Source organism: Denticeps clupeoides, chromosome 19, assembly GCF_900700375.1.
Source record: "Denticeps clupeoides chromosome 19, fDenClu1.1, whole genome shotgun sequence".
In the NCBI taxonomy this organism is placed as follows: domain Eukaryota; kingdom Metazoa; phylum Chordata; class Actinopteri; order Clupeiformes; family Denticipitidae; genus Denticeps; species Denticeps clupeoides.
Window position 1 is genome coordinate 2,052,023 of NC_041725.1, and position 27,354 is coordinate 2,079,376.

The following is a 27,354-nucleotide window of genomic DNA, read 5'->3' on the forward strand; positions in this document are numbered from 1 at the left end:
TGTGTGTGTCTCACCTCATATTGCTGTAGGGTTCTGTAGGGTTTAATTGTGTCAGTAGATCTGAACAGGAAATTTTCTGCTCAAACAGTGCAAAGAACAAGTTCAGTTCTTCCTCAAGTGAGGCCGGTGTGTCAGTGGAAGTGGTGCTGCTGCCCCTGCAGTTTGTGATATGGTTTATATTCATACATCAAGGTTATACACAAGCTTTTTATATATCTGGGACCAGGTGCACAAGTTATGTGTTAAAAGTGTGTTGGGCACATAGCATCTTCACCCCTGCTCAGCTCGTGGGCATGGATTACAGATTAGTTCTGTAATCAGGTCCGACACCAGTATAAGGCACAAAGAGCCTCTGCACAGGCCATAGGATAGAGATACTTTTGTTCACTATTTTAAGGAAGAATTGTTTGTGACCCTGAGACAATATGTTCACTACAATAATTAATAGTCATTGTAGGACTATGCCATATACACTGATCACATTATGACAGGTGAAGTGAACAATATGGATGATCTGATTACCAACCTTTCAGTGGGTGGGATATTTTGGGCAGCAAGGAAAGCAGAATGTTTGTAGTTTTCAGGATCTACCAGCAGTCATTTCTTTTATACAAGTGTCATTGATGTACATAATAGTATTCCCTAAAAATACAGTATAAAAACTTATATGTATGTGCATCCTCAGGGTCCACAGGGGCTGCCCGGAAGAAAAGGCTGCAGTTGCACCCGGATTGTTAATTGTCCGGGCCCTACAGTGAGTTCACAATGCACAGCACAATGTCTATAAAAAGAAATGATGATATTGATCAAATATCTGTAACACTTTTTAAATAAGCTATTAGTACAATTAAGGCTGTTTACAATTCTATAATATACAATGGTTATCTAATTTTAGCAAACCCTGTCAGTGCCATTATTTACTGAACACACTAGTGCAAGAGACTCAAGTCAGTGCTTTGTGTTCTCTTATAAAACCTGTGAGTTTTGAGTTAAGATTTATTTTTAACTTTGTAGTTGACTTGTTAATACTTTATTCATTTGAAATGCAGATATCTTATTTTTTTCAATTTGACATATAGTTAACTTAACATTTCACTTAATAGTAAAAAAAACCCTTTAAACTTGACAGAAATTGTTGTCGTGTTTAAAAGAAGATATATATCAGCATCCTTGATATAATATCCACCAACCCCAAACACAAGAAAACATGTTCTCTTAGTGATGCTCATGTGAAAGGGTTGCTCAGGGTTGAGAGTCACAGCAATCCTGTCAATCTAAGCACCATGTTTTATTCAGTACTGATAAAATTGACACTGACATGGATATTTTTTGCATGAATGCGTTGATGGGTTTTATCCAAATCATACATACATATAGACCCTTCTTCTTCCTTCAGCTGCTCCTGTTAGGGGTCGCCACAGCGGACCAGCCGGTCTGGCTGTCTGCACAATTGTCATGGCAAAAGTTTTACGCTGGATGCCCTTCCTGATGCAACCCTCCCCAGGCACCAAGAAATACACTGTCACCTGCATCCCCAGTGGCTGGGTTATACATACATATAGACCAGTTTTCCAAATGAACAAGTCTAGAAAGTAAAACTTTTATTGCTATATTCATCATGAAAAAAGAGTTGAGGGGTAAGTGCCAGTGCAGTTTACTTTAGTGTGATTCACTTTGTGTTCAACAGGGAGACCCAGGAGCACGTGGTGAACGTGGAATGCCAGTGAGTGTGCTCACTATACTCACACACACAGACACAAACTCAGTTTGCATCAATTTCTTGTTTTTCAAAATGAGTAAAGATCATTCCACTATAGAAAAGAATGAATTGAAAGGCAAAATTACCACAACAGTTCATATCCACAATGAAATGATTTTGGCAGCATTTGGCAGATGCTCTGATCCAGAGTGACTTATATGTGTGTATGTCAAGTGACCACAACTGTATAAAGACACGTATGTGTATGTCCATGTCAGGGCAGTCAAGGTCTGTCTGGTCCACCGGGCTACATAGGACAAGACGGAGAATACGGAATGCATGTAAGCTCTATCTTCCAACGGCAATTTTTCCTAATAAATGAGAACAGTATGTAAAGTACTAATTAAAGACATTTGACCAAATAGCCTGATCTCAGAGCATGTGCTGTTCGTATGCCTTAGCTAAATCATCCTTATCCTCACTTCACTTGTGTTCAACAGGGAAGTCCTGGTAAACCTGGTGAAAGAGGTGAACCTGTGAGTACACACACACACAGTACCACAGATGCACCACACACACTCACACCTTTTGTTTTGTTTTGTTATTGTTTGTTTGTACTCTTTTATAATTTTATAAGAATACCTGAACAATGAACAATGAATTACTCCCAATGAGCAGTATGAAGAATAGCACGTTGGTAAAGAGGAGGAGCCAAAGATATTTAAGCCGTACCTTTTACATGTTGCTCACCTTCATGAGTCCTTGGAAAAAAAATTGTATGTTATTGTTTGTAGGGAGTAGAAAATGCAACAGTGTTCACTAGAAACTTGGATCTTTTCACCACAGACAATTCAGAAGGTTGTTTCCGATGACCTGAAGTTTGCAGTTGTGTTTTTTGCTTAAAGCTATTGGCTGTTTCAGCTTACTTCAACCCCTGCTTACTTGGAGTGCCCATTTTTCTGAAAGCATATATATAACATAACGTAATGATGTACATTATTTTTTCAAAACTTGAAGCCTTTCAGTCAGTGTTACGATAAAATACAAGATGAAATTGTTTATTGGGTAAGGACCCGTAATTCGAACTACCATGGTGCCACTGAGGTCCTTTTGATCAAGGAACTATCCCCACACTGCTCCCCGGGTGCCTGTCATGGCTGCCCACTGTTCACTAAGGGTGATGGTTAAATGCAGAGGACATTTCTTTGTGTCACGTGTGCTGTGCTGCAGAATTTTTGAACTTGCATTTGAATTTCATCAAGATCGCTGAAAACGTAACATGTCACCATTTAGACTTATGAATGGTGACCTTCAAATGTATAAAAACTAAAGGACAACTAATTTTGGCATAATTGATATCTTGCTGTATTTTTCCTGACAGGGTGACCCTGGAAGATCATTACCTGGATCTCAGGGAGATGAGGTCTGTGTTAGTTGATGTTGTAAGGTTTTATGTGATTTTGGTCCTTGTGTGTGAGATATTGTTCTGCATCTTATCAGGGTGAGCAGGGAACTCAAGGACCTCCAGGACCTTTTGAGCTTGTAGAACCTCCAGAAGATCTTTTTGTTAAAGGAGATAAGGTAATAAGGAGAATGATGGGAAATGAGTTAAATGTATATTTAAAAAATAGCACATTCTTTTGTTTTTAACCTTATATATGGTGCTGTGAAAAAAACCTTTTAAGGACCCCTGACATGAAAATTTCACTTTGCCATATAATTTAACATTATTACGTTAACATTATTAGTCTGTCTATGGTCTTGCCGTTCCTAGAAATAGCAATAGGTGTAAAGAGTGGTTTGGTCATTCTGCTACGCCTTTGCGTCAGTTCAGATGGTAGGATTTGGAATTTGGTACATCCTGGGGAAATCTCATTGTGGAACTGGCTGTAATTGTGCATCAAGGAAGAAGAGACTTCAGATACAATAGGGGACTACTATTGTACTACTACTAAGACCTATATAAAAACAAAAAAACAGCATGTCAGGGGACCTTTAATGGCTCTGTCTTTGTTCTTGGCACCTCACAGCCTCCAGAGGGCATTAACTGCATACAGATAAGCTCTTGTGTGTAATGTAAATTTTGCCATAGATAAAGTCTGGTTAATCAAAAATAATAACTTATCTACAAGGTATCAAGTGCAGCATTATGCCCTTCTCATTTCTCGCTTTCAGGGAGATCGTGGTTTGAAAGGCATATGCGGAACAGATGGGCTTCCTGTATGTAACTATGGGTTTCTCTGTCTGTTTGTGTGTGACTCTTATTTTGTGTTTGTGTGTAATATGTCTGTTTAGGTGTTCATGTAAGTGTGTGTAAGTTAATCAGGGCGTTTGTAATTCCTCAGGGCTGTGAGTGTCCACCTATACCAAAAGGAGAAAAGGGTCCACCTGGGTCTCCTGGTTTCAGGGTAATGGATACAAGCATGTACACACCAAACCTCACAAGCATGTACACACCATGAAATACGCAGTGAGCTGGACAATACATGGAATGAAAAAGATGTGTTTCAGATCCCGGAGTGTACACTCAATTTGACTATCTACAGCTTGATTTATTAACACACTGCTGCTCAGTGTGTGAATGATGTTGTCAGTATTGGTTATTGTCACATGAAAAACACCTCATGACTGAAAATGTATCTTTAAGAAAAATGTTGAAATGCATGTCAAAATATTGAAAAATTCTAGTGTGGGGTGACTGGTTGTGTGTCACCTTTGCTTTCAGGGCCACCATGGGCAACCTGGCTTTGATGGGATCAAAGGATTTAAGGTATGTGTGGTGCATTCATTTACAGCATTTATTAGACACCCTTATCCAGAGCACATTACCATCAATAGTTACAGGAACAATTGTTCAGGGGCACAATGTTAGTAAGTGGGGTTTGTACATGTGACTTTGTGGTCTTCCTGTTCATAATTGAGCGTGTTACCCACTAGACTACTACCCCATTTATAATATATATCATGCTTGTGTACAATGTATGTGAAATCTGTGCTTTAGCATCTTCTCTCTCATTATTAGGGTGCTAAGGGAGTGGAGGGTTTACCTGGCCTCATAGGTCAGCCTGGCCTCAAGGTTTGTGCTTCTTTTTATGGACAGGTCTTTTTTTATACTCTATTAAAATATATCCAACGCAAATTACAACTCTGTGTGACTGTACCACAGGGTTTTGAAGGAGAAGAAGGCACCAAAGGTAGCACAGTGTTCAAGTATTTAAAAAACCCAGGTAAGTGCATTATACACCCATCTGCCATAACAAGTGAATACCTGCCTAACATTAAGTATGGATGGATATGCTGTTGGATATGCTGTTGTATCTGGCATCTAGTCTTGAACCATTTTTTGCAGTGTGCCTGGATGTGTAGGGCACTGCCAGCAAGTATGATGTGAACCCTGACTGGTCTGTAGCTATGCTGCTCAATAAAAAACTAATTTTGATGCAGTGTTTTTCTGACACCTTTCTGCTCGAACCAGCATTTTTTTTTTTAAAGAAAATGAACTTTTCTTAGAGGCCTCTATGGGATCACAGATTATGGGCCAGCCTGCTCCTGCTGTGGTGCCATTTGGATGGTTGAAATTGAAATTTGATGGTAACACACACACACATACGCAGAATTCAAAATATGATACCAAATATACAATTAAAAGGTGCGGTAGAAACCTTACTGCACATGAAGAAAAAGAAATTGAATTGGAGGTGGAGGCTATTTTACTCAAGCTTGCGGTTGCACGGGCTTGGAGGAAGAAACACTGTTGAAACACGGTTTAAAGGTCCACTGATTCACTTTGTGAGATTATTTAACATAGCCTGTCTATGGTCCTGCAGGGTCTAGAAATGGCGATAGGTGTAAAGAGGGCTTCGCCATTCAGAGAGCAGCAGCTCAGACAAATTTCCCCTCAATCTACAGACACTGAAAGGGCGCATCCTGGGGAAATCTCATTGTGGGAGAAATCTCATCTCAAATTGGCTGTAATACTGCACCAAGGCTGAATTTCAAGAGATACAGTATTAGGGGACCACTAAGATGGATTTAAAAGCAAAATGTCATTGGACCTTTAGGTTGAGCTCTTCAGGGTTGTATTAAGTTTAGTTTTAAGGTTGGCTTTTTGTGTTTTTTTTTCCACATTTGCACAGGAATTTCAGAGAATATATGGTCATGAAAATTTGCCTTAGAGTAACTGTAAAGTTATAGAAAAGTAAAAATGTGTAAGAACCCTGTATATACTACTCACTGCCTGTCATTGTGACAGGATCAATGTAAATGATCTTTTGTTTTTGTACATGTATCTGTTTGCCTGTGTTTTGTAGGGTCACCTGGTAATACAGGCTCCCCTGGTCTATATGGCCCCAAAGGTGAAATAGGTGATATGGGTATGCATGGCCCAGAGGGTCCTCCTGGGATTGCTTATCCAGGTATGATACGTATGTTTTAATGATGTGGATGTGTTTTTTCCATCAATAAAATAACATGCATGTCCCACTTTTCTCACACACAGGAGAGGATGGTAGCCCTGGGTTTCCAGGGGTGGAAGGATATAAAGGAGTTAAGGGAGAGGCAGGTGTTTGCCCAAACCGCACACCAGGAGAGCCAGGTAAACAAGGATGTCCAGGATTGAAGGGAGAACAAGGACTTCCGGGCTGCAAAGGTACTAATTTCTTTCCTTCAGAATTGGCTTGCATTAGTCTAATTTAATTGAGCCGTTTCCATCACACCAGGGGTTGTTTTTTCTGTCAGCATTCTTATAACTTTTTTTTTTTACATATATTTATGTATTTATAAACATTAGTTACTTCAGATATCTTATAATGCCATCTTGCATTTACATTTACATGTACAGCATTTACATTTACATTTACATTTATGGCATTTGGCAGACGCCCTTATCCAGAGCGACTTACAACGTGCTTTCAAGTTACCATCGATGAAGAGATCAATTCCGGTTCACTAGGACCCCAACTATGAATACATCTATTTAATTCACTCTGTTGTAGATTCTGTACACAAAGTTCGACAATAAGAAAATTACAATTTAATCTAAATATTCTTTAAAGAGGAAGGTCTTAAGCTGTCGTTTGAAGGTGCTCAGTGACTGAGCTGTTCTGACCTCGAGGGGAAGTTCATTCCACCACCGAGGGGCCAAGACGGAGAAGAGTCTAGATGAATGTTTTCCTTTTACCTTCAGAGATGGAGGGACCAGGCGAGCAGTACTGGAGGCTCGGAGTAAACGAGGTGCAGTGCGAGGTGTAATGAGGGCTGTGAGGTAGGATGGGGCTGCTCCATGTTTGGCTTTGTAGGCCAGCACCAGTATTTTGAACCTGATGCGTGCAGCTACTGGGAGCCAGTGGAGGGAACGTAGCAGAGGGGTGGTGTGGGAGAATTTGGGACGGTTGAAGATTAGTCGTGCTGCTGCATTTTGTAGTAGTTGTAGAGGTCGGATGGTACATAGTGGTAGACCAGCTAGAAGGGAGTTGCAGTAGTCCAGTCGTGAGATTACTAGGGACTGAACCAGTAGTTGGGTGGCCTGGGTTGACAGATAAGGGCGGATTCGTCTGATATTGTAGAGAAGGATTCTACATGAGCGGGAAAGATTGCTGATGTGAGTTGAGAAGGAGAGTTGGTTGTCTATTGTTACTCCAAGGTTGCGGGCTGTTGCAGAAGGAGAGAGCTGCGAGTTGTCCAGGTAAATAGCAAGATCCTGATGTGGTGAAGAATCTGCTGGAATGAATATTAGTTCAGTTTTGGTGGGATTGAGTTGGAGGTGATGGGCTGCCATCCAAGACGAGATGTCTGTTAGACATGCAGAGATTTTGGAAGCAGCATGAAGATCAGAGGGAGGAAAGGAGAAGAGGAGTTGTGTGTCGTCAGCATAGCAGTGGTAGGATAATCCATGTGAGGAAATGACCTCACCAAGTGATCTCGTGTAGAGGGAGAAAAGGAGAGGACCTAGCACTGAGCCTTGAGGGACACCAGTGGAGAGTCTACGTGAGGTAGAGGTGGATCCTTTCCAAGTCACTTGGTAAGATCGCTCATCAAGGTAGGAAGCAAACCACTGCCATGCTGAGCCCCGAATTCCAAGCCTCTTCAGGATTGACAGGAGAGTCTTGTGGTTAACGGTGTCAAATGCAGCAGATAGGTCGAGGAGAATAAGAACTGATGACAGTTTTGCCAATCTGGCTGCATGTAGCTGCTCGGTAACCGCCAAAAGGGCAGTCTCGGTGGAATGAGCTGTTCTGAAGCCAGACTGGTTAGGATCCAGGAGGTTGTTCTGTGATAAATGGAGTGATAGCTGGTTGTAGACACAGCGCTCAAGGATTTTGGATAGAAATGAGAGGAGGGAAACTGGTCTGTAATTGTTAATGTCTGTAGGGTCAGCAGTGGGTTTCTTTAGGATTGGAAGAACCCTGGCTGTTTTGAAGGCGGATGGTACGTGGCCAGATGAGATTGAGCTGTTTATGATATAAGAAATGAAAGGGATGAGGTCAGGGGAGATAGTTTGAAACATTGCAGAAGGTATTGGATCTAGTGGACAGGTGGTTGGGTTGCCTGTGGATATAATCTGAATGATTTCATCAGATGTGATCTTAGAAAATTGATTTAGAGTAGTTGTCGAATTTTCAGAAGGAAGAGTAGGATTAGTGGTGGAGAATGTCTCACAGATTTTTTCAATCTTCCCTGTGAAGAAGTTGGCAAAATCATGAGCTGTTAATGAAGTTGGGGCAGGGGGAGTCGGAGGGTTGAGTAGGGATAAGATGTTGTGGAGTTTTTGAGTGTTGTGGGCAGAGGCTTCTAGTTTTGCTTTGTAGAAAGCAGTTTTAGCAGTAGTGAGGTTAGTAGAAAATTTGCGCAGAAGATTCTGGTAATACAGTAGGTCTGAGTCAAGTTGAGATTTCTTGTATTTTCTCTCCGCTGCTCGAAGAACTCTTCGATTGCTACGCAATGTATCGGAGAGCCAGGGCGCAGGGGGAGAAGTCCTTTTGGGTTTAGTTGATATAGGACAGAGTTGATCAATGGAAAGGGAAAGTGAGGTGAGGAGAGAGTTAGTAGCGGTCTCTAGTGGTAAGGAGAGGAATGAGTCAGAGGTTGGGAGATGTGAAAGAATGCAGGAAGATACAGATGAAGGTGAGACAGTGTGAAGGTTTTGTCTAATGAAGGATGGACGGGGGACAGTTGTGGATCCTGTAGGTACAGTGAGTGTAAAGGTCAGGAAGTGGTGGTCAGAGATGTGAAGGGGAGTGGAAGAAAGGTCAGAAGTTGGAGAAGGACGACTGAAGACCAGGTCCAAGACATTCCCTCCTTTGTGTGTGGGAGAGATGTTGCTGTTGGTCAAGGAAAAAGAGTGGAGAAGGGGAAGAAGGCAGGATGATTGGAGCTGGGCTGATGGAAGGTTGAAGTCACCAAGGATAGTTATGGGGGTTTCTAAAGAGAAAGTGCTGAGGAGAGTGTCCAATTCATCTATAAAGGGCCCAAGTGGCCCTGGAGGGCGATATAAGACTATAAGAATGATGTTCACAGGAGAAGAAACGGAGACTGCATGGAATTCGAAAGAAGAGATGCTAAGATGTGTCAGAGGCATTGGTGTGAAGGACCAATTTCTAGATATTAAAAGCATTTATCAGATGCCCTTATCCAGAGCAACTTACAATCAGTAGTTACAGGGACAGTCCCCCCCTGGAGCAACTTAGGGTTAAGTGTCTTGCTCAGGGACACAATGGAAGTAAGCAGGACTTGAACCTGGGTCTTCTGGTTCATAGGCGACTGTGTTACCCACTAGGCTACTACCACTACTGATACTGATATTGCATTAATAAAAACAAATAAAAACAATAACAGTATGTAGCAAGACAAAAAATACAGTGCAGGTTCTAGTGCACATTCCCCATATTTAGTTACATATTTTTCATAGCCTCACTCTCCCACTACTTGCTAACTAGTAGAAGTAGTTCCAGATGCTATAAAATTCAGGAGACCTTCCAGCATAATGCAATACCATTCTATACAAGATCTGGGTAGATGCCTAAAATACATAATACATAGGACATGTAGGCACAGGGGAAGATGTGGTCTGAGAGTATATTTTAAATGAGCACCACAACTTCCACAACTTCGCATCATTAAGTTAAATTGTATAATTCTCAATTGTGTTTTGTAGTTTGACCTTAACCATATTTTACTCCACTGAATGAGTGAAATTTCTTCTTGTAAGTCTCAAGTCCACTGCAGTCCCTTACGGTGTTTGTTTTGTCGTTTTTAATTTTTTTCTCAACCAACATTTTGTGAAACTGTTATGAAGTGTTACTTGAAGTGTTTCTGTGGTACATCAAAGTTTGCCATCAACTCAATGAATGACATTAGATTGTGATCCTTATATACATAAGATCCTATTATACCTATGCCCTTATTTACCCCAGGTCGGGGAGAAACAGGACAATCCAGATGGGATTGATTTTTTTTTTCTATTTCTTAATTGTTGCTGAATATAAATACATATTCAGTGCCAGAGCTTTCATGGACAGTTTTTCAATTTCTAACCAAGTTATAATCCTTAGAAAACCAAAACAAAATCAAATGAGCAGGCCAATAATACCATTCTAGATTTGGCAATTGTAGCCCTCAACTTACATTGGGCAAATACAGAAGAGAAAGTCTGAGTTTTGGCTTCCTGTTGTTCCACATGAAATTAGAGAGAAGCTTTCTGGTCATTTAGGAAACGTTTCTCCAAAATTCTTGTTTTAAGATGACCCTGATCTTGCTTGCTTTTTGGTATTAAAGCATTGTTTTATGAAGACCTCTACTATGAGGAAAATGGATGATTGCTTTTTTTTTGTTCTGCATAGTTTTCTACAGTGTATTACTACAGTAATGCATTCAACACCATAGTTCTATCCAAATGGATGTTTGAACCTGTTTGGTACCTAAATTTCTACTGGATTTTACTAGGTTTGATTTCCTGAAGAATACAAAGCAAGAATGGACAAGTACAGATTTACTACGTTAGATCCAGGACTAAATTAAAATGATGATAACACTTGTGCACTCTGAGGTCAGGTCTCTCTGCAGTCCAGCCGTGACAGATGCACACACCTTCAAATTGCGAAGCATAGAATGTTACTATGCTTCTTTCTGATAAATTTCATGTTGCAAGGTGATGTTAAATGAGTAACTCATACCATTTTCATTACATTGACATTTCTTTAGAAATGGTATCACGATTTTAAAAGTATTCTAATATGTGTAAACAGCAAGGCTGTACAGATACAGAGTACACTTTCTTCATAATACCAGTCATATGACAGGATTCTAGTATATCATTTTGAGCATTAAGTGACTCCTCCCCATGAGTTCTTATCAGTTTGCTACATATCTAAAAGGCATGAATGCTTTATGCCTGCTTGTCATTTCCGCAAGACTACAGGGAGTGCAGAATTATTAGGCAAATGAGTATTTTGTCCACATCATCCTCTTCATGCATGTTGTCTTACTCCAAGCTGTATAGGCTCGAAAGCCTACTACCAATTAAGCTTATTAGGTGATGTGCATCTCTGTAATGAGAAGGGGTGTGGTCAAATGACATCAACACCCTATATCAGGTGTGCATAATTATTAGGCAACTTCCTTTCCTTTGGCAAAATGGGTCAAAAGAAGGACTTGACAGGCTCAGAAAAGTAAAAAATAGTGATATATCTTGCAGAGGGATGCAGCACTCTTAAACTTGCAAAGCTTCTGAAGCGTGATCAAGCGTTTAATTCAAAATAGTTAACAGGGTCGCAAGAAGCGTGTGGAAAAACCAAGGCACAAAATAACTGCCCATGAACTGAGAAAAGTCAAGCGTGCAGAAACTAATGACATGGCCTCCTTGTTCACCTGATCTGAACCCCATTGAGAACCTGTGGTCCATCATCAAATGTGAGATTTACAAGGAGGGAAAACAGTACACCTCTCTGAACAGTGTCTGGGAGGCTGTGGTTGCTGCTGCACGCAATGTTGATGGTGAACAGATCAAAACACTGACAGAATCCATGGATGGCAGGCTTTTGAGTGTCCTTGCAAAGAAAGGTGGCTATATTGGTCGCTGATTTGTTTTTGTTTTGTTTTTGAATGTCAGAAATGTATATTTGTGAATGTGGAGATGTTATATTGGTTTCACTGGTAAAAATAAATAATTGAAATGGGTATATATTTATTTTTTGTTAAATTGCCTAATAATTATGCACAGTAATAGTCACCTGCACACACAGATATCCCCCTAAAATAGCTAAAAATAAAAACAAACTAAAAACTACTTCCAAAAACATTCAGCTTTGATATTAATGAGTTTTTTGGGTTCATTAAGAACATGGTTGTTGTTCAATAATAAATTATTCCTCAAAAATACAACTTGCCTAATTCTGCACTCCCTGTAATGCTGATGTCTGACACTCTTATGCTGCATTCCCGTTAATGGGCTAGTTACTAGTTTGCACTACTGTGATATTGAGTACTGTATTTGAATGTGTTTTTTTTCTTTGTGTGTTTGTAGGCTATTTCTGTGTACAGGGTACACATGGAGACTTTGGAGAAAAGGGAGGCAGAGGGCCGCCAGGCTTTTCAGGGATTACAGGACGGAAGGGTCAGTGTGTTTTACAGAGGTCAAGTTTAATTAAAACAATCTTTTGAAAGTGGCAGGAATGCTGTACCAAAAAACAATTCCATTTTTTTGCATGATTTAATATGCTCTGTTGTCATATTACAGAAATCATTTATTTTAATTTTAAACCTAAAGATAAGATAAGCACAAACTTTATACGTTCTTAGTAGTACAGAATCAAATCTTATTTTTCATTAAGGATTAATAATAAAAAAATCAAATCCAATATTATCAATTTATATTTGTAACCCCCGGAAAATATATTCACAAAACGTATTCACTTAGCTCATTTTTAGTTTCACTTTGTTTAATTCACTCTTATATCTACCAGTTGCCTTGATAATGCCTTGGAATCCCCCATGGCTGATTTGTGCCTGCATATACTCTCTCACCACAACCATAAACCTCCTTCTAGACCTTCCTCTTTTTCTCTTGCCTGGTAGCTCCATCCTCAGCATCAGTTCCCCATTATAATCAGTAGGAGTGTTAGGAAGTATTCTATACAGCATTATATCATGATATTTAACATCAGTGAGAAGGCCACATTAATTTCCTGAACAGTAGGGCCTATGGTTGTCCAAGCCTGAATGATCAATACAGAGACAACAAAAGTCAATATTTCTGTATACAATTTGGTCCACCGGGTGGTGCTGTCGTGCATTTTATTCGGTGAGCATGCGACTCCTGTAGATGGCGCTGTACAACTGGGTGCTTCAATACTGTTTGCATTTCCAGCAGAGTGAAATCACAAAACATTACATTTTCAGTGAACTGTAGAATATTGCAATTATATTGTGATACGTATCATGACCAATGTATAGTGATATGTATTGTATCGTGAGAAAACACACCCCTAATAATCAGTATCTCTTATTGAAATCTGATTGACACATGAATATATATAACGAAGTTCATAGTTCCCGTAAGACTGCACGAGAAACACGAGAAACTACAACATTATAAACTAGCACAGGTCTATTGTATTTCTGCTTACTTTATATAGTGAGAACCACATCACTGCGTATATAGTTTCCGTATTACAGCAACTCCGCAGCTGTGTGTGTCCTTTTTAAAAGTCATGTAAATTACAGCTGATGATCAGCGCCCAAACGTGATTGGAGCCCGTTTTTTTATTTGGTGTCTGGCCTGCTCAAACTTGGAGGAAGAAATACATTTTTTCAGGGTTGCCAGAAGTTTAGTTTTAACAATTTATTGATTAATTGGAGTTTTTGTGGGGCTTTTTTTCCCTCACATTTGCACAAAATTTTTGGAGAACATATGGTCATGAAAATTTGCCTTTGAGTAACTGAAGTCATGAAAATTCTTTTGTAAAATGTGTAAGAACCCTACTCATAACATGCACCCAATTTACCCCATCCACCCCATTAACCCCTGTATAAAACAATCTGAAACCTCCTCCAATACACCTAGGCTTACTTCCATTCCATCTGGTCTCCTGCACACACAATATATCAACCTTCCTTCTCTCCATCCTATCTGCAGCTCTCCTTGTTTACCAGTCATGCTGCCTACATGCTGTCTTCCAACCTTCAGACACGCCTTTCCCCAATTAAGCCCAAATTCCACTAGCATTTTGTCAGCTAACAGTTCTGGTGGTGGTTGTTGTTAATACAGACCTCAACCGGTTTCCTGGTTAACTATATAATGGATATGGCCAAAGTTTTACCCCAGATTCCTGATGTCACCATCCCTATTAATCTGGGCTTGGGACTTGGGCTGAGAAATAGACTGCCGTGTGCATGCCTAGTGGCTGATTTAAATGAGAAATGGCACTAAACTAAACTAATTCACAGAACTGGGCTAAAATAACCACAGCAAGGAGAGGCTCATGTTACTAGGTTCATGAACCTATTTACCAGTATGTTATCAAAACCACAATACCCTGTTAGGGTCATAAGCCTCTCAATTAAAAAGCTGTGGGTTGTTTAACATGTTAAGTTTCAACACAATCTTAGATTATTCATGCTAATCATACCAATTGCTATAGAATAGTGCCCCTCTTTGTGTGATATACATGGTCACTAAGATTTGTGATGGATAGATTGAATGCCTGCAGACTGTTTCCTACTTTTAACCTATAAAGCTCTAAATGGTCTCGCCCCACAGTACCTGAGTGAACTTTTGGTTCTTTACGAACCGCCACGCCCCCTTCGATCAATGGGTGCGGGGTCACTACTGGTACCAAAGGTGCAGAATGTCACAGCTGGGAGCAGATCGTTCTCCTATAGAGCTCCGCAGATGTGGAACAGCTTGCCTGTCAGTGTCCGGGACTCAGACACAGTCTCAGTGTTTAAATCCAATCTCAAAACCTATCTGTTTTCTCTGGCTTTTTGCTAAAGTCCTAGACCCTCATTTCACTTCACTTTGACGCAGTGTCAATTATAAAGTCCAGTTTATCACAGAGTCCCCCTGTTAGACACAGACAAAGTTAAATTCACTCTAGTTAGGCTGTCCTAGTTAGGGTACCGGGCCACTGTAGCACCAATATACCACTATTACCACATATTTCAGTATCGGTCGTACAGTGCAACCGTCTGCCGCTGCTTCTGTTTGTTTTTCTCCGAGACACGGAATCAAGCACCCAGACTACTGGCAGACCCCAGTGAAGAGACCAGAAAATAAATCCTGGTTCCTGACTGTAGGACTTATTATATTGTACAAATCATCACCAGCCCTGCACTGACACCATTTGCAGGCTCACTCTATCCTGGAAGGGGGTCCCTCTCTGTATCACTCCTTCCCAAGGTTTCTTCCTTTCTTTTTTTTTTCTCTCTCCTAGAGTTTTTTTTTGTGTGGAGTTTTTCCTTGTATGCAGAAGGGTCAAGTGTGGGGGGTGTCAACTGCAGGGCCTGTCAAAGCCCATTGAGACATACTGTATGTGATTTTGGGCTATATAAGAAATAAATGTTGTTGTTGTTGTTGTTGTTTGCATGATGTTTTACAGCTTGTGTTGTACTTTTTGGTGTTCATCAATATATAGTGAACTAAAATTATAGTGGAGATTTCAGACTGCACTTCAATATGGCTGATTCACTCCAAAGTGCAGTATATAGTGAATGAGTAGACATTTCAGACACGGTGCATCTGAACCTTAGTTTTTTTTTTTTGGGGGGGGGGGTTAGATGTTTCAAATGTATAACAATTATTAACATACATTTTGCCCGTTGTGCTTTTTAAATGCATTTGAAACAATATATTCACAGTCATTCACTAATTGGAGGCAACGCATACTTCTGTGCACGTGTCTGCAGGTGAAAATGGTGAATGTGGATGTTCCAACCCTAAGGATATGCCTGGTGACTCTGGACCCAATGGAGCCCCAGGTCCATCTGGTAACAGAGGACAACCTGGAAATGCTGGCCTACGGGGTGACAAAGGTTTCATGGGTGACATGGGTGGAATTGGGCCATATGTGAGTGCACTGGGCTACCTGGACCCTTATAGAAATCTACAGATTCTAATGTCTTAAGTTGTAGCTCATTTGAGTTCCGTAGTTCAGCCATCAGTTTTATCACATTTTCAACTTATTATTATTACCATTTTATATTCGTTTATGGATGTTAGAGGACTAAAGAGTTTATGCCATTTAAATCATTCAATTCAATTCATAGAAAAGATTAATGCAAAAAACTTAACAGCAAATCAGAATTGAGTGTATGCGTGTGTGTGTGTGTGTGTGTGTGTGTGTGTGTGTGTGTGTGTGTGTGTGTGTGCGTGCGCATGTTGTAGGGCTTTCAAGGGCTCCAAGGTTTGCCAGGAGTGAAAGGTCAGAAAGGTGAAACCAACGTGACGGACATTAAAGGTATACGCATGTCCCCTTTTATACCTATACACACACAAACACCTACAATGCATCCAGAAAGTATTTATAGCGCATCACTTTTCCCACATTTTGTTATGTCACAGCCTTATTCCAAAATGTATTAAATGCAATTTTTCTTCACAGTTCTACACACAACACCCAATAATGACAACATGAAAATATTTTACGTTGTTTTGGAAAATTTATATTAAAAAAAATTATTCACAAATTGAGCTCGGGTGCATTTTGCTTCCCCTGATCATACTTGAGATGTTTCTGCAGCTTAATTGGAGTCCACCTGTAAAAAAAAAAATAAAAAATAGTTGATTGGATTGAAGAAGTCACTCTATCAGAGCTCAAGAGGTCTTCTGTGGACAGAGAAGAACCTTCAAGAAGTACAACCGTCTGCAGCAATCCACCAATCAGGCCTGTATGGTAGAGTGGCCAGATGGAAACCTTTCCTTAGTAAAAGGCATATGGCAGAATACCTGGAGATTGTCAAAAGGCATCTAAAGGACTATCAGAACATGAGAAACAAAATTCTCTGGTCTGAAGAGATAAAGATTGAACTCTTTGTCACGTTTGGAGGAAACCAGGCAGCGCTCATCACCTACAGGAACTGGGAGACTAGTCAGGATAGAGGGAAAGATGACTGCAGCAATGCACAGAGACATCCTGGATGAAAAAATATTCCAGAGCGCTCTTGAACTCAGACTCTGGCGATATCAAAGGACTGGCTTCAGGACTTCAAGTCTGTGAATGTCCTTGAGTGGTCCAGCCATAGCCCAGACTTGAATTCAATTGAATATCTCTGGAGAGATCTTAAAATGGCTGTGCACCGACACTTCTTATCCAACCTGATGGAGCTTGAGAGGTGCTGCAAAGAGGGATGGGCGTAACTGGCAAAGGATAAGTGTGCCAAGCTTTGGCATCATATTCTAGTCTGACTAGTTGCTAATATTAGATTTAACATTCTTATTCCTCTGTCCAATCCATTCCGGTCCAAGTCCCAATCCATTCATACCGTCTTCTCCTTTACTTTTGGCAACTTTGAGCCAGTATCTTTTGAAGGTCTTTCTGATAGGGTCGGTGTTAAGAAATACGGCACTTCAAGCACTGTATTAAAACACTTACTCATATGATGTTACCTGGCTTGAAAGAGGTTATAAGAATAAACGGTTTCTAATTTATTAACACCAGTAGATTACTGTTGCAGTTACATGTAAATATTGTATGTAAAAAAGTACCAATGTTACAGAAAAACTCAAAATAAAAAAAGTAGAAAGGGTTAGAGGAAGAGAGAGAATGGAAGTCCCTCCCAGTCCACAAGAGAACATTCTTTTATACATTTGGCTCCCAAAAAGTTCGCAACCAGGATTTGTCCATTGATGTTTCCACCCTGTCTCTCATCGTAACACTGGCTGTTGACGACTCCTGCTTGAGGGGTCACAGGTGACAAAGACACAGGCGGGGGACCCCCACGATAAACAAAAGTACAGAATGCAATGGACCTGGGAATTCCCATCTTACATCAGTAAACTTGTCCAAATGACCCTGTCCCTCCACACTTTAAGGAGGTGTGGACACCCATAGGCCCTACTGTTCAGGAAACTATTAACAGCAGCCTTATCACTGGTGTGGCTCCTCCTTGCCCTCTCCCCCAGGAATCAATTCTCCCTCTTAGCTTTATCCTTAAGAAGCACGGCATACAATATCATATCTATCATCCCTGGGGTTCGGCTCTGCTGCTGGGTTGCCATCTGGTGGACATAAAGAGGGGGCGACATACGGACACCAAAGACACGCACACAGACAGAGACAGACAGAAGAGAGGGTCATCTGGTTTCCTCTCTGGGCTCTCCGGGACCTCCTCAGAGGGCACTGCCAGGATCACGGGAGGCGCGACCCTCTCACCGCCCGCCAGGATTCCTGCACAGGATACTGGGTGTGCTGGTGGGGCAGGGTTCGATCCCTGGCTCGGGCTCTGGCCAATCGAACTCCGCCCTCAGTCTCTGCAGGAAGTCCCGAAAACCCATTCCGTCTGTCTCTCCTCGCTGCCATAGGGCTGCGCCCACCCCCACACTGACCCAGTCAGATCTTGGTTATCTTGTCAGCGTCTGAGAGGGATGGAAGAGCAGCAAAGTACACGCCACAGGATGTTATAAAGGAGTGTCATGTATCTGCTGCTCCGCATAAGGGTCCATCATGGGTATTTCCCCCAGGGGGCAGGGGGCATGGTGGTGGGTGTGTGACATGGAGGTTGATGGACGTCCTTTGCAGTAGGCTGCTGGTGCTGCGTCTGCGTCTCTGCTGCGTCCGCGACCAGAGCTGGAGAGGCGGATTAGTCTGGTAACATCAAAATACAAGTAATATTGCACCATGGACCTCGCTACACAAAAATGATGAGCTTTTTATATATCTGGGCCCAGAGACCAATAAGGGTCCTCCTGTAGGGCATGGGAAAAAAAGTTCAGGCTCATGAATGTTTTTCACTATCACCCCTGGTATTATAAAGAAAGTTGGATTGGATAATCAAAAATTGACATTGTAATTACTGTCTAAAGGTGCATCAACAAAGTATTGAGCAAAGACTGTGAACACTTGTACATGTGATTTCTCGTTTTTTTATTTTTAGTCAATCTCCCAAAACCTCAGGTAAGCTTTTTTCGTGTTGTCATTATGGGGTGTTGTGTGTAGAATTTTGTGGAAAAAATTTTTTTAATCAATTTTGGAATAAGGCTGTAACAACAAAATGTGCAAAAAGTGATGTGCTGTGAATACTTTGCAGATGCACACACAGAGGCATATGAGGACACAGTAATCTTTGCTTTCTATGAGCATGTGACAAATAAACTTCCATTCTTTAGGTGTGAAGGGTGACCGAGGCCCAACTGGACAGTTTGGTGTGCCTGGCTTCAGTGGGCTGACTGGTTTTTGTGGGAGAACAGGTGAACCAGGAGACCCTGGTCCTTTGGTCAGTCATATTACAAACTGATAAGATCACAGATTTAATAAATCTGTCTTTTTTTTTTCATTTCTTTCTACAACCCATATTAAGCATAATTGGAGTACACAATGCAAACAAGCTTTTACTCTTGTTGGGGCCAGAACTGAGAGATGTCTGAATCACAAATTTGTGATTTTTTATCCCCAAAATAGCAGCAGCTTTAAAATATAGTTTATCATAGTTTAATCTAACAGTGTTTTCATTCCAATTATTACTTTATTAGGACTGAGTGATCAGGTAAAGCCTTGGTGTCCTCCAGGGATCAAAAGGAGGCAAAACATTGTGTAAAAGCCTTTAAGCACCACATTGCATCGGCCGTAAGCCGAATTGTGATGGAAAAAACTTAACACAGTAATTATAATTGCTAATATTTCAGGGTGAAAGTCATCCAGGATGTACTGGTGCAAAAGGGAGTCGGGGAAATGTTGGTCTCAAGGGCATCACTGGGTTTGATGGACCCCCTGGAATTGGCTATATTGGAAGTGAGGGAGAGAGGGGGCACGCCGGAAATTCAGGGCCCAAAGGACTGGTTGGACCACCAGGATTTAAAGGAGGCCATGGCAAGTAGACAAATTTTTATCTTTCCCTGGCAGACAAGTGCATAACCAAGTTCATTATCTCCTGGTGATTACACATGTGACATGGTTTTTAGCTTAAGGTATGTTCACGGCCAGAGAAAATTAGGAACTACAAACTGAGGGTGATTTTTTGATTGATCAAGCTGACTCTCTCTATAGGTGACACTATGCCATGCTCTTCGAAGAGTCCTGGACCATCTGGTCATAAGGGGGAGAAAGGGAATCAGGGTAAGTGTTAGTTCATGTATCTGACGTTTTCAACTGAAATAGCGCATACACATGTAATTCTGATCTGCATAGATTTGTTTCATACTGAGAGGTAGGGGTCAGAACCCGGCAAAGATGAGTTACACCAAGACACTTGGTGTAACAATTCACAACATATAGGAGTAGACTTTAGGAAATGTGGAATTGGACACAAGGAAAGGGAAGAACAGCACTCTCACAGGGAACACAATGCACACATTGCACTCCCATGGCACAGCGGAGAGCGTGACAAAGACATGAAAAGAACACACACAACAATTAACAACTCAGTGTTGATAAGACATTTTTAAAACACAAGCGGAACCCGTAACATTCATATCCAGAGTTGGAAAAAATATTTAATAAAACTTGTAAGAGTGTGTGCTTTCTGAACAGGCCATGATGGACACCCAGGCCCCTGTGGCATTAGGGGACCAATAGGAGAGTGTGGGCCTAAAGGAGACAAGGGTGATGAAGGGAACCCAGGACCGACCGGACATAGAGGTGCACATACACAGCAGCACACACATGTGTTATTACATATATGAGTAAGTTGTATGTAGCTGGTGTGTGAGATGTTGCCTAAGGTTAGTCACCCCTCAGGATTTGATGGGACTCAGGGAGAAAGAGGTGACCCTGGACCAGATGGATTAAGCTACCCTGGGACCCCTGGGACCCCTGGCTACAAAGGATGCAGAGGACTCAAGGGTCAAGTTGGAGATTCTTATTCAGGCAGGCGTGGACACATAGGTACTCAAGGAGTACCAGGACCATGTGGACCTAAAGGGGTTCCTGGATGTACAGGGACACCTGGTAAAAGAGGTATGTAACTCCAAACTATTAGATCTTATCCAATGCTAACCAACTCCTCCTCTATTTACATTTTCCTGATTACCTGAATGACCTACCCTAAGCAGCCTTAAATAAAGTGATTGTCATTGTGATACAAAGCAGCACAGCACATGGTGCACTCAGTGAAATTTGTCCTCTGCATTTAACCCATCACCCTGAGTGAGCAGTGGGCAGCCATGACAGGCGCCCGGGGAGCAGTGTGTGGGGACGGTGCTTTGCTCAGTGGCACCTCAGTGGCACCTTGGCGGATCGGGATTCACACCGGAAACCTTCTGATTATGGGGCGCTTCCTTAACGGCTAGGCCACCACTGCCCCTCAGAACTGTCAGGTGCCCAAGAAAATGTAAATGCTGCTCAGTCTGAAGATTCAATACATTTTCTGTAAGCGAGTCATGGGGAATCCTATAAACTGATGCAGAGACTTGCAGTGGGTGTTATTCCTTGCTGAGGATGGTGAGAATAACAGAGTGAACACTAGTTTTTTTGTGGCGGCACTGGTGATGGTGTTCAGAATCCAGCTGAGGTTTTCTGCTATATGCACACCCAGGAAGTGGGGTGGTGTGTTAGGGGCAGGTTCTTCTTGATAGATCCTTCATCTAAACATCTCCTTTGTCTGGTCATCGTTCAGGGACAGGTTGTTCTCACAACAACAGTCTACCAGCAAAACACTGTCTTACGCAACAGCCAGTCATACCTCAGATATTTACCTCATTTAAGGTGGGCAAAGCCCATGAAGCTGAAAGTGACTACTATTGTTTGAAATGTTCCTCTGTGGCGGTGCTATTGAATGATGTTCACTATAAAAAAAGCCAATTGGGTGAGTTCACCTAGGGCATTTTTAGCTTTAGCACAGACACTAGGTGGATGTAAAGTTTGTGGTATCAGTTAAGTGGGTTGGAGCTCCTCCATTTTTTAATAATTCCTGTTTTAACTAATATCAATGTTAATGAGACCTAATTTTTCACTTCACAAGGTGCCCATGGAACACCTGGAATCAGTGGTGAAATCGGAGAGCAGGGGTTACCAGGCAACCAAGGACAGCCAGGACCACCAGGGCCCTCAGCAGAACAGTGTCCTGAGGGACTGATCGGACTAATTGGAGACTCAGGACCTGAAGGTTTCATAGGACCACCAGGTCAGTCACCCATCTTTCTCTTCATGGGTTTGTTCTGTTATATTTTCATGGCATTAATTAAAAATAATACATTATTATTTGCATGTATGCTTTAATTTTATTTTTGATGTCAGTCCCTCAAGGATTTCGTGATAAACTTTTGTGATTGTTGCTATCTAAAATGCCTGAATTTTGCAGCTACTTTAGTGCAAAGTTGTGACAAAAGTTGCGGTGTTTTTTGTCCTGGGGAAGGTTGCTGTGAAAGTGCTGAAATACGTGAGACTGTTTGTGCATGTCTTCACCTCTCTGTGAGTGCTTGGTGATAGAGAACTGTTTTTTAATTGACTCATTTTGTTTGTGTTCCACCACAACATTGCATTCAGTACAAAATCATCTAATGGGAAGTGCAAGAGTAATGATGGCGTAAGCCAGTTGGCGTGCGGTGGCCACTTAGTATAAATAGTTTGCTGGCCCTGAAATTGAACTGCACCATGCAATTTACCAGTACGCCCGGTAAACCCAGTGAATATCGGCCTAGCAGCTATTACTTGGAAATTGACCCGACATGTACAGCTTTTTTAAAGGCTGCAAAAAAAGCTGCACAAGGAAATGTGTGGGAATATGTATCAATATCGAGTTTGACCCACATGGACAAAGTGAAACACACACAAAATGTCCCAAACTGATCATGGCAGAAGGACAACCAGAGACAACAGACAACGGGACCCAAAAGATGCTAAAGGAGAAATCCAGCGCAGCCAACGGGGGGTTACAGATTCTATGTGGGCAACGGGGAGGGGAGGGGCTGTTATAGAGTGCTTATAGAGCTGTTATTCACCACTTAAGGCATGTTTTCTAAAATACATATTTACACAATAAAACGTCCTAAAAGACCAGATGTGCGTGCGAGTGGACCTCTGTGGATTGGTATGTGAACATGCTCACCTTTTTGCTGATTCATAATCTGTTAAAGCTAGACTGGTTTAACATTTTCTTGTTTTGTTGTCAGTGCATTTCAGTTAAGGATTTTGGCAGCAACAGCTGTGTTACCTATAGATGTGTACAGCGATTACGTTTATTTTATTTACACATTTTTATTTTCCTAACTGTCTGAAAAGCTGCAATAAATTGCTTCTGAAGTTCAAAACCTTTATATAATTTGTTAATGTGATTTATATATGTAAATATAGTTGTGAAATCATTTTACATTACATTTACCATTTAAGGCATTTGGCAGACGCCCTTATCGAGAGCGACTTACAACGTGCATTCAAGTTACCATCGATGAAGAGATCAATTCTGGTTCACTAGGACCCCAACTATGAATACAATCTTTTTATTCACTCTGTTGTAGATTCTGTACACAAGTTAAAAAAGTTACAAGTTAATCTAAATATTCTTTAAAGAGGAAGGTCTTGAGCTGTCGTTTGAAGGTGCTCAGTGACTGAGCTGTTCTGACCTCGAGGGGAAGTTCATTCCACCACCGAGGGGCCAAGACAGAGAAGGGTCTAGATGAGCATCTTCCTTTTACCTTCAGAGATGGAGGGACCAGGCGAGCAGTACTGGAGGCTCGGAGTAAACGAGGTGCAGTGCGAGGTGTAATAAGGGCTGTGAGGTAGGATGGTGCTACTCCTTGTTTGGCTTTGTAGGCCAGCATCAGTATTTTGAATCTGATGTGTGCAGCTACTGGGAGCCAACGTAGCAGAGGGGTGGTGTGGGAGAATTTGGGAAGTTTGAAGATCAGTCGTGCTGCTACATTTTGTATGAGTTGTAGAGGTCGGATGGTACTATCAATTCACATAAAATAATCATGAAATCGGGAATACTACCAGAACGTGTACAAACTGATGTCGTGACCAATGTTAAATCACCCAGAGAAATCTAAAAATCCTGATAGACGTGTTCAGGAAAATGTGTCACAGTGTCCGGGTGACCTGATGGACACACTCACGTGGCATATAACAAATTTATATTTAAAGCATTTGGCAGACGGCCTTATCCAGAGCGACTTACAATGTGCTATCAAATGGGAGTTTATAAAACAGAACAGGATTACACAGCAATACACAACAGACCCAATGAGGACATGGCACAAAAGGCACACAGTCAGGATAAAGGAAAACACAACCACAATGAAACTCTGGCCCGAATCACAGATTCGTAATCCATCCGCACGGTCAGTCCCAGAAATAAAGATTTGCGGTGTCATTTATAACCATTTCGTACGCACAAAACAGGACCTAAACGAGGTGTATGCCTCATTTATAACCATTGCATACGGACATTTATAACCATTGCATACGTACCTAAAAGATGCATACACCTCTTCCTATGCATACTTTGCAATCAATACAAAAACAACTTGAATGTGTGCATATTTACGCAAACTCTGACCCATGAGTTCAAACATTTTTTGGGGGGAAGAATGTACTGATGTGGGTTCTTCTTCTGCTTCCGATGAATTTGTATTGGTCATGATGTGTGAGCAGTCAGGTTGCATAGGACCATACAGTGCGCATGTTTTCATGAATCTGACATTTTCTTTGGGTTTGTCATTTTCGTCTTTTCATCATATGTATGCTTTTAGTATGAGTTCTACACAAAGTTTTATAAATGAGTAAACATTAACAACTGGTAAACATTACTCTAATTAAATAAACTGATTAACAGCTCTGGTGGGGGTGGCATTCTGTCAGGCTCAGGCTCTAAAGTGGAACATAAAGATCAAATGGTGATTGGTAGATTGCTAGGTTATAGCTTCTCCAGTTTTTCTGGGATGTTCCTGGTCAGCAATGGTCAGGACCTACCAAAAGTGGTCTAAGGAAGAAACAGCAACAAGCTCATAGTTGGTAATGGCTCACTGATGCATGTGGGGGAAATAGGTGAGGCTGGTGCTGTTTGAGCCAAGAGAAAATCTGGTGTACTTCAAATTGATTAAAAGTTTATGTTGAATCTGATTGAAAGGTGTCAAATATAGTTGTGTATAAGGCTGATAAATAGTGCCCATGTCCCATGTGCCATGTTTGTCCACCGGCAAACACACCCAAAGTTGGCATATGACCATTAGAACTGGACCAAGGAACAATGACAGAACTTGCTGTCTCATCTAGTATTTATTTATGTCCTGGCTGGACTTGGGGGATGCATGTGCAGACATTGTGGAGGTGCTAGCACTGGCTGAGTGACGTGTCCCGAGAAAAGGGAGGCTGGAGCAGGAGTGGGGAAGAGTTGTCCGGGGGTGTGGTCAGACGAAATGGGTCATTTAAAGCAGGGTGCGGCAAACAAAGGGAGTAGGCAAAAGGGGGACGGGCGTTTGGTTGGGACCATTGGGGAAAAAAAATAATTAAAAGAGAGCAATCCAGGCAAAAGACTTAGCAACGAAAAACAGGATGAGCCTTGAATGACGAGCAAGCAAAATGCAACATGGTCACTGGATATTTTTAGTGCACTTCTGGGTCGGCGTCTCTGTGGAAAATCATGTGCCAAGAGGATTGGTTTGACTTGGGTCCAAATTCTCCAGATCTAATAACATTCCATGGAGGCACCATTAACTGAATTAATGTTGTATACATTATGTTGTTAAGGAATGTGTAAGTATTTTATTTATATGTGTGATTTGCATAGGTTGTGCTGGTGAGAAGGGTTCAAAAGGGACAGAGGGGCTGAGCTGTATAGGAAATAAAGGACAAACTGGGGAACGAGGGTTACTTGGTATGTCTGGATGCCGAGGAGACAAAGGAGGCACGGGGAATAGAGGTGATGATGGAAATGCAGGCCGCTCAGGACAGAAAGGTGAGTACATTTGAGAATTTATGTAGAAATCTTGCGAATATTGAATACGTCACATACTGACAATAATCACAATAATGAAATGTATCTAATATTCTGCACCAAAACCTTTGTTGGTGGTAGCGTCAGGATACCTCCTGTTTGGAGAAACTAGATGCATGCATTGCTTAAGGGTTATTTTGGCCCATTCTTCCACATAGTCTTCAAATCTTGAAGGTTCTGTGGTCCCTTTCTATGCTTTTAGATTTTCTATAGCATTCAGGTCAGGTGATTGGACCATGATGTTCCCAAATCCAAACTTTACTGTTTGTATGATGTTTTTGCAGTGGTATGCCGCAGTGACATTCAAATGTTCAATATAAATATTGTCTAAATATGTCTAAAAATATGTCTAAATATTGTTCAGCAAACTTTAGACATGCTTCAACATGCTTTAGCAATGGAGTCTTGTGTGGTGAACATGGGTACAAGCGGTTGAGTCTATTATTTACTGTCTTCTTTGAAACAATTGTACCTGCTAATTCCAGGTCTTTCTGAAGCTCTCCACAAGTGGTTCTTTTTTTTAACTCCTCTGTCTGAAATCTTGCAGGGCACACCTGGCTTTGGCTGGTTTATGGTGAAACAATGTTCTTTCCACTTCCAGATGATGACCCCAACAGAACCTGCTCATAGGATTCTTTAGTAGTTTAAACTTGGCATCAGTATATTTTGCAACTTTAACATTGCAAAGTTCATGAGATATTTCTTGTGTAACAAATTGGTAATGAGGCATTTGTTATAGGCCATCAGTTGGGACTGAACCTGCAGTGTTGCCTTCTAATTACTGATTGGTTTCAGATGGTGTCACAACTTCTCATGGGCACATATTTTTCCATGCCTTCTTTCTTCATGTGTTCCATGCTTTTTTCATGTCATTCCATAAATTATTACACATATTAGACATCGATTTAAGGACAAGGTTTGATTTCTTGATGCAAATTGGGGACTTGTTCAATACAAAATGTACCTGTTGTGATATCTGGTGGAGTTAGGTGATGACATGTGTTGATGTTTCATGATGTGTTGATCCAGGTGAGCCTGGATTAAGAGGGAACTGTGGGAACCTTGGAACACCAGGAAGTTTAGGCCACCAGGGACCTCCTGGTTTAACTGGAGAAAGAGGTGATCCAGGACTGCCTGGAAGACAAGGACAAGATGGGCCTATGGGACAAAAAGGTATTGTTTTTTTTGTGTTGTCTTGTTTTTTATTGTTTTTTTCATAATGTGTTAGAATATCTTGACCCTAATTGTTCTTTGTCAGTCTTAATAGATAAACAAAAATTGACCCTTGACTGATGTGGTAGTAGACTTGACACGGTGGTAGTTGCCTATGAACCAGTAGACCAGCAAGACACTAACCCTAAATTGCTCCAGGGGGGACTGTCCCTGTAACTACTGATTGTAAGTTGCTTTGGATAAGGGCATCTGATAAATGTAAATGTATTTGAAATAGAACAATCATATGCACATAATATTACCACACAACAGACTGCTGTCTGCTAAATCACTCTGCTCCTTCCAAGATCAGCACGCAGTCTAACGGCAGCACAAATGTTAGCTCATCTCGAAAACTAGGCATG

At 41.3% G+C, this 27,354-nt stretch overlaps 1 protein-coding gene across 3 annotated transcripts in view; it reads left to right on the forward strand.

The window, feature by feature from the left end:
• col4a4 (collagen, type IV, alpha 4) overlaps positions 1 to 27,354 on the forward strand; it is a 70,855-nt gene that overhangs the window by 24,270 nt on the left and 19,231 nt on the right. For all 3 annotated transcript variants that reach the window (XM_028961132.1, XM_028961131.1, XM_028961133.1), the window contains 24 exons: positions 686 to 754; positions 1,688 to 1,723; positions 1,978 to 2,040; positions 2,200 to 2,235; positions 3,081 to 3,122; positions 3,200 to 3,280; positions 3,875 to 3,919; positions 4,045 to 4,107; positions 4,425 to 4,469; positions 4,722 to 4,775; positions 4,866 to 4,926; positions 6,010 to 6,114; positions 6,198 to 6,347; positions 12,219 to 12,308; positions 15,599 to 15,759; positions 16,077 to 16,149; positions 19,017 to 19,123; positions 19,533 to 19,716; positions 19,894 to 19,962; positions 20,377 to 20,484; positions 20,584 to 20,802; positions 21,806 to 21,967; positions 25,571 to 25,738; positions 26,807 to 26,950. In XM_028961132.1, coding sequence (XP_028816965.1) covers positions 686 to 754; positions 1,688 to 1,723; positions 1,978 to 2,040; positions 2,200 to 2,235; positions 3,081 to 3,122; positions 3,200 to 3,280; positions 3,875 to 3,919; positions 4,045 to 4,107; positions 4,425 to 4,469; positions 4,722 to 4,775; positions 4,866 to 4,926; positions 6,010 to 6,114; positions 6,198 to 6,347; positions 12,219 to 12,308; positions 15,599 to 15,759; positions 16,077 to 16,149; positions 19,017 to 19,123; positions 19,533 to 19,716; positions 19,894 to 19,962; positions 20,377 to 20,484; positions 20,584 to 20,802; positions 21,806 to 21,967; positions 25,571 to 25,738; positions 26,807 to 26,950 — 2,335 coding nt within the window. The remainder of the gene's footprint in view (positions 1 to 685; positions 755 to 1,687; positions 1,724 to 1,977; positions 2,041 to 2,199; positions 2,236 to 3,080; positions 3,123 to 3,199; positions 3,281 to 3,874; positions 3,920 to 4,044; positions 4,108 to 4,424; positions 4,470 to 4,721; positions 4,776 to 4,865; positions 4,927 to 6,009; positions 6,115 to 6,197; positions 6,348 to 12,218; positions 12,309 to 15,598; positions 15,760 to 16,076; positions 16,150 to 19,016; positions 19,124 to 19,532; positions 19,717 to 19,893; positions 19,963 to 20,376; positions 20,485 to 20,583; positions 20,803 to 21,805; positions 21,968 to 25,570; positions 25,739 to 26,806; positions 26,951 to 27,354) is intronic.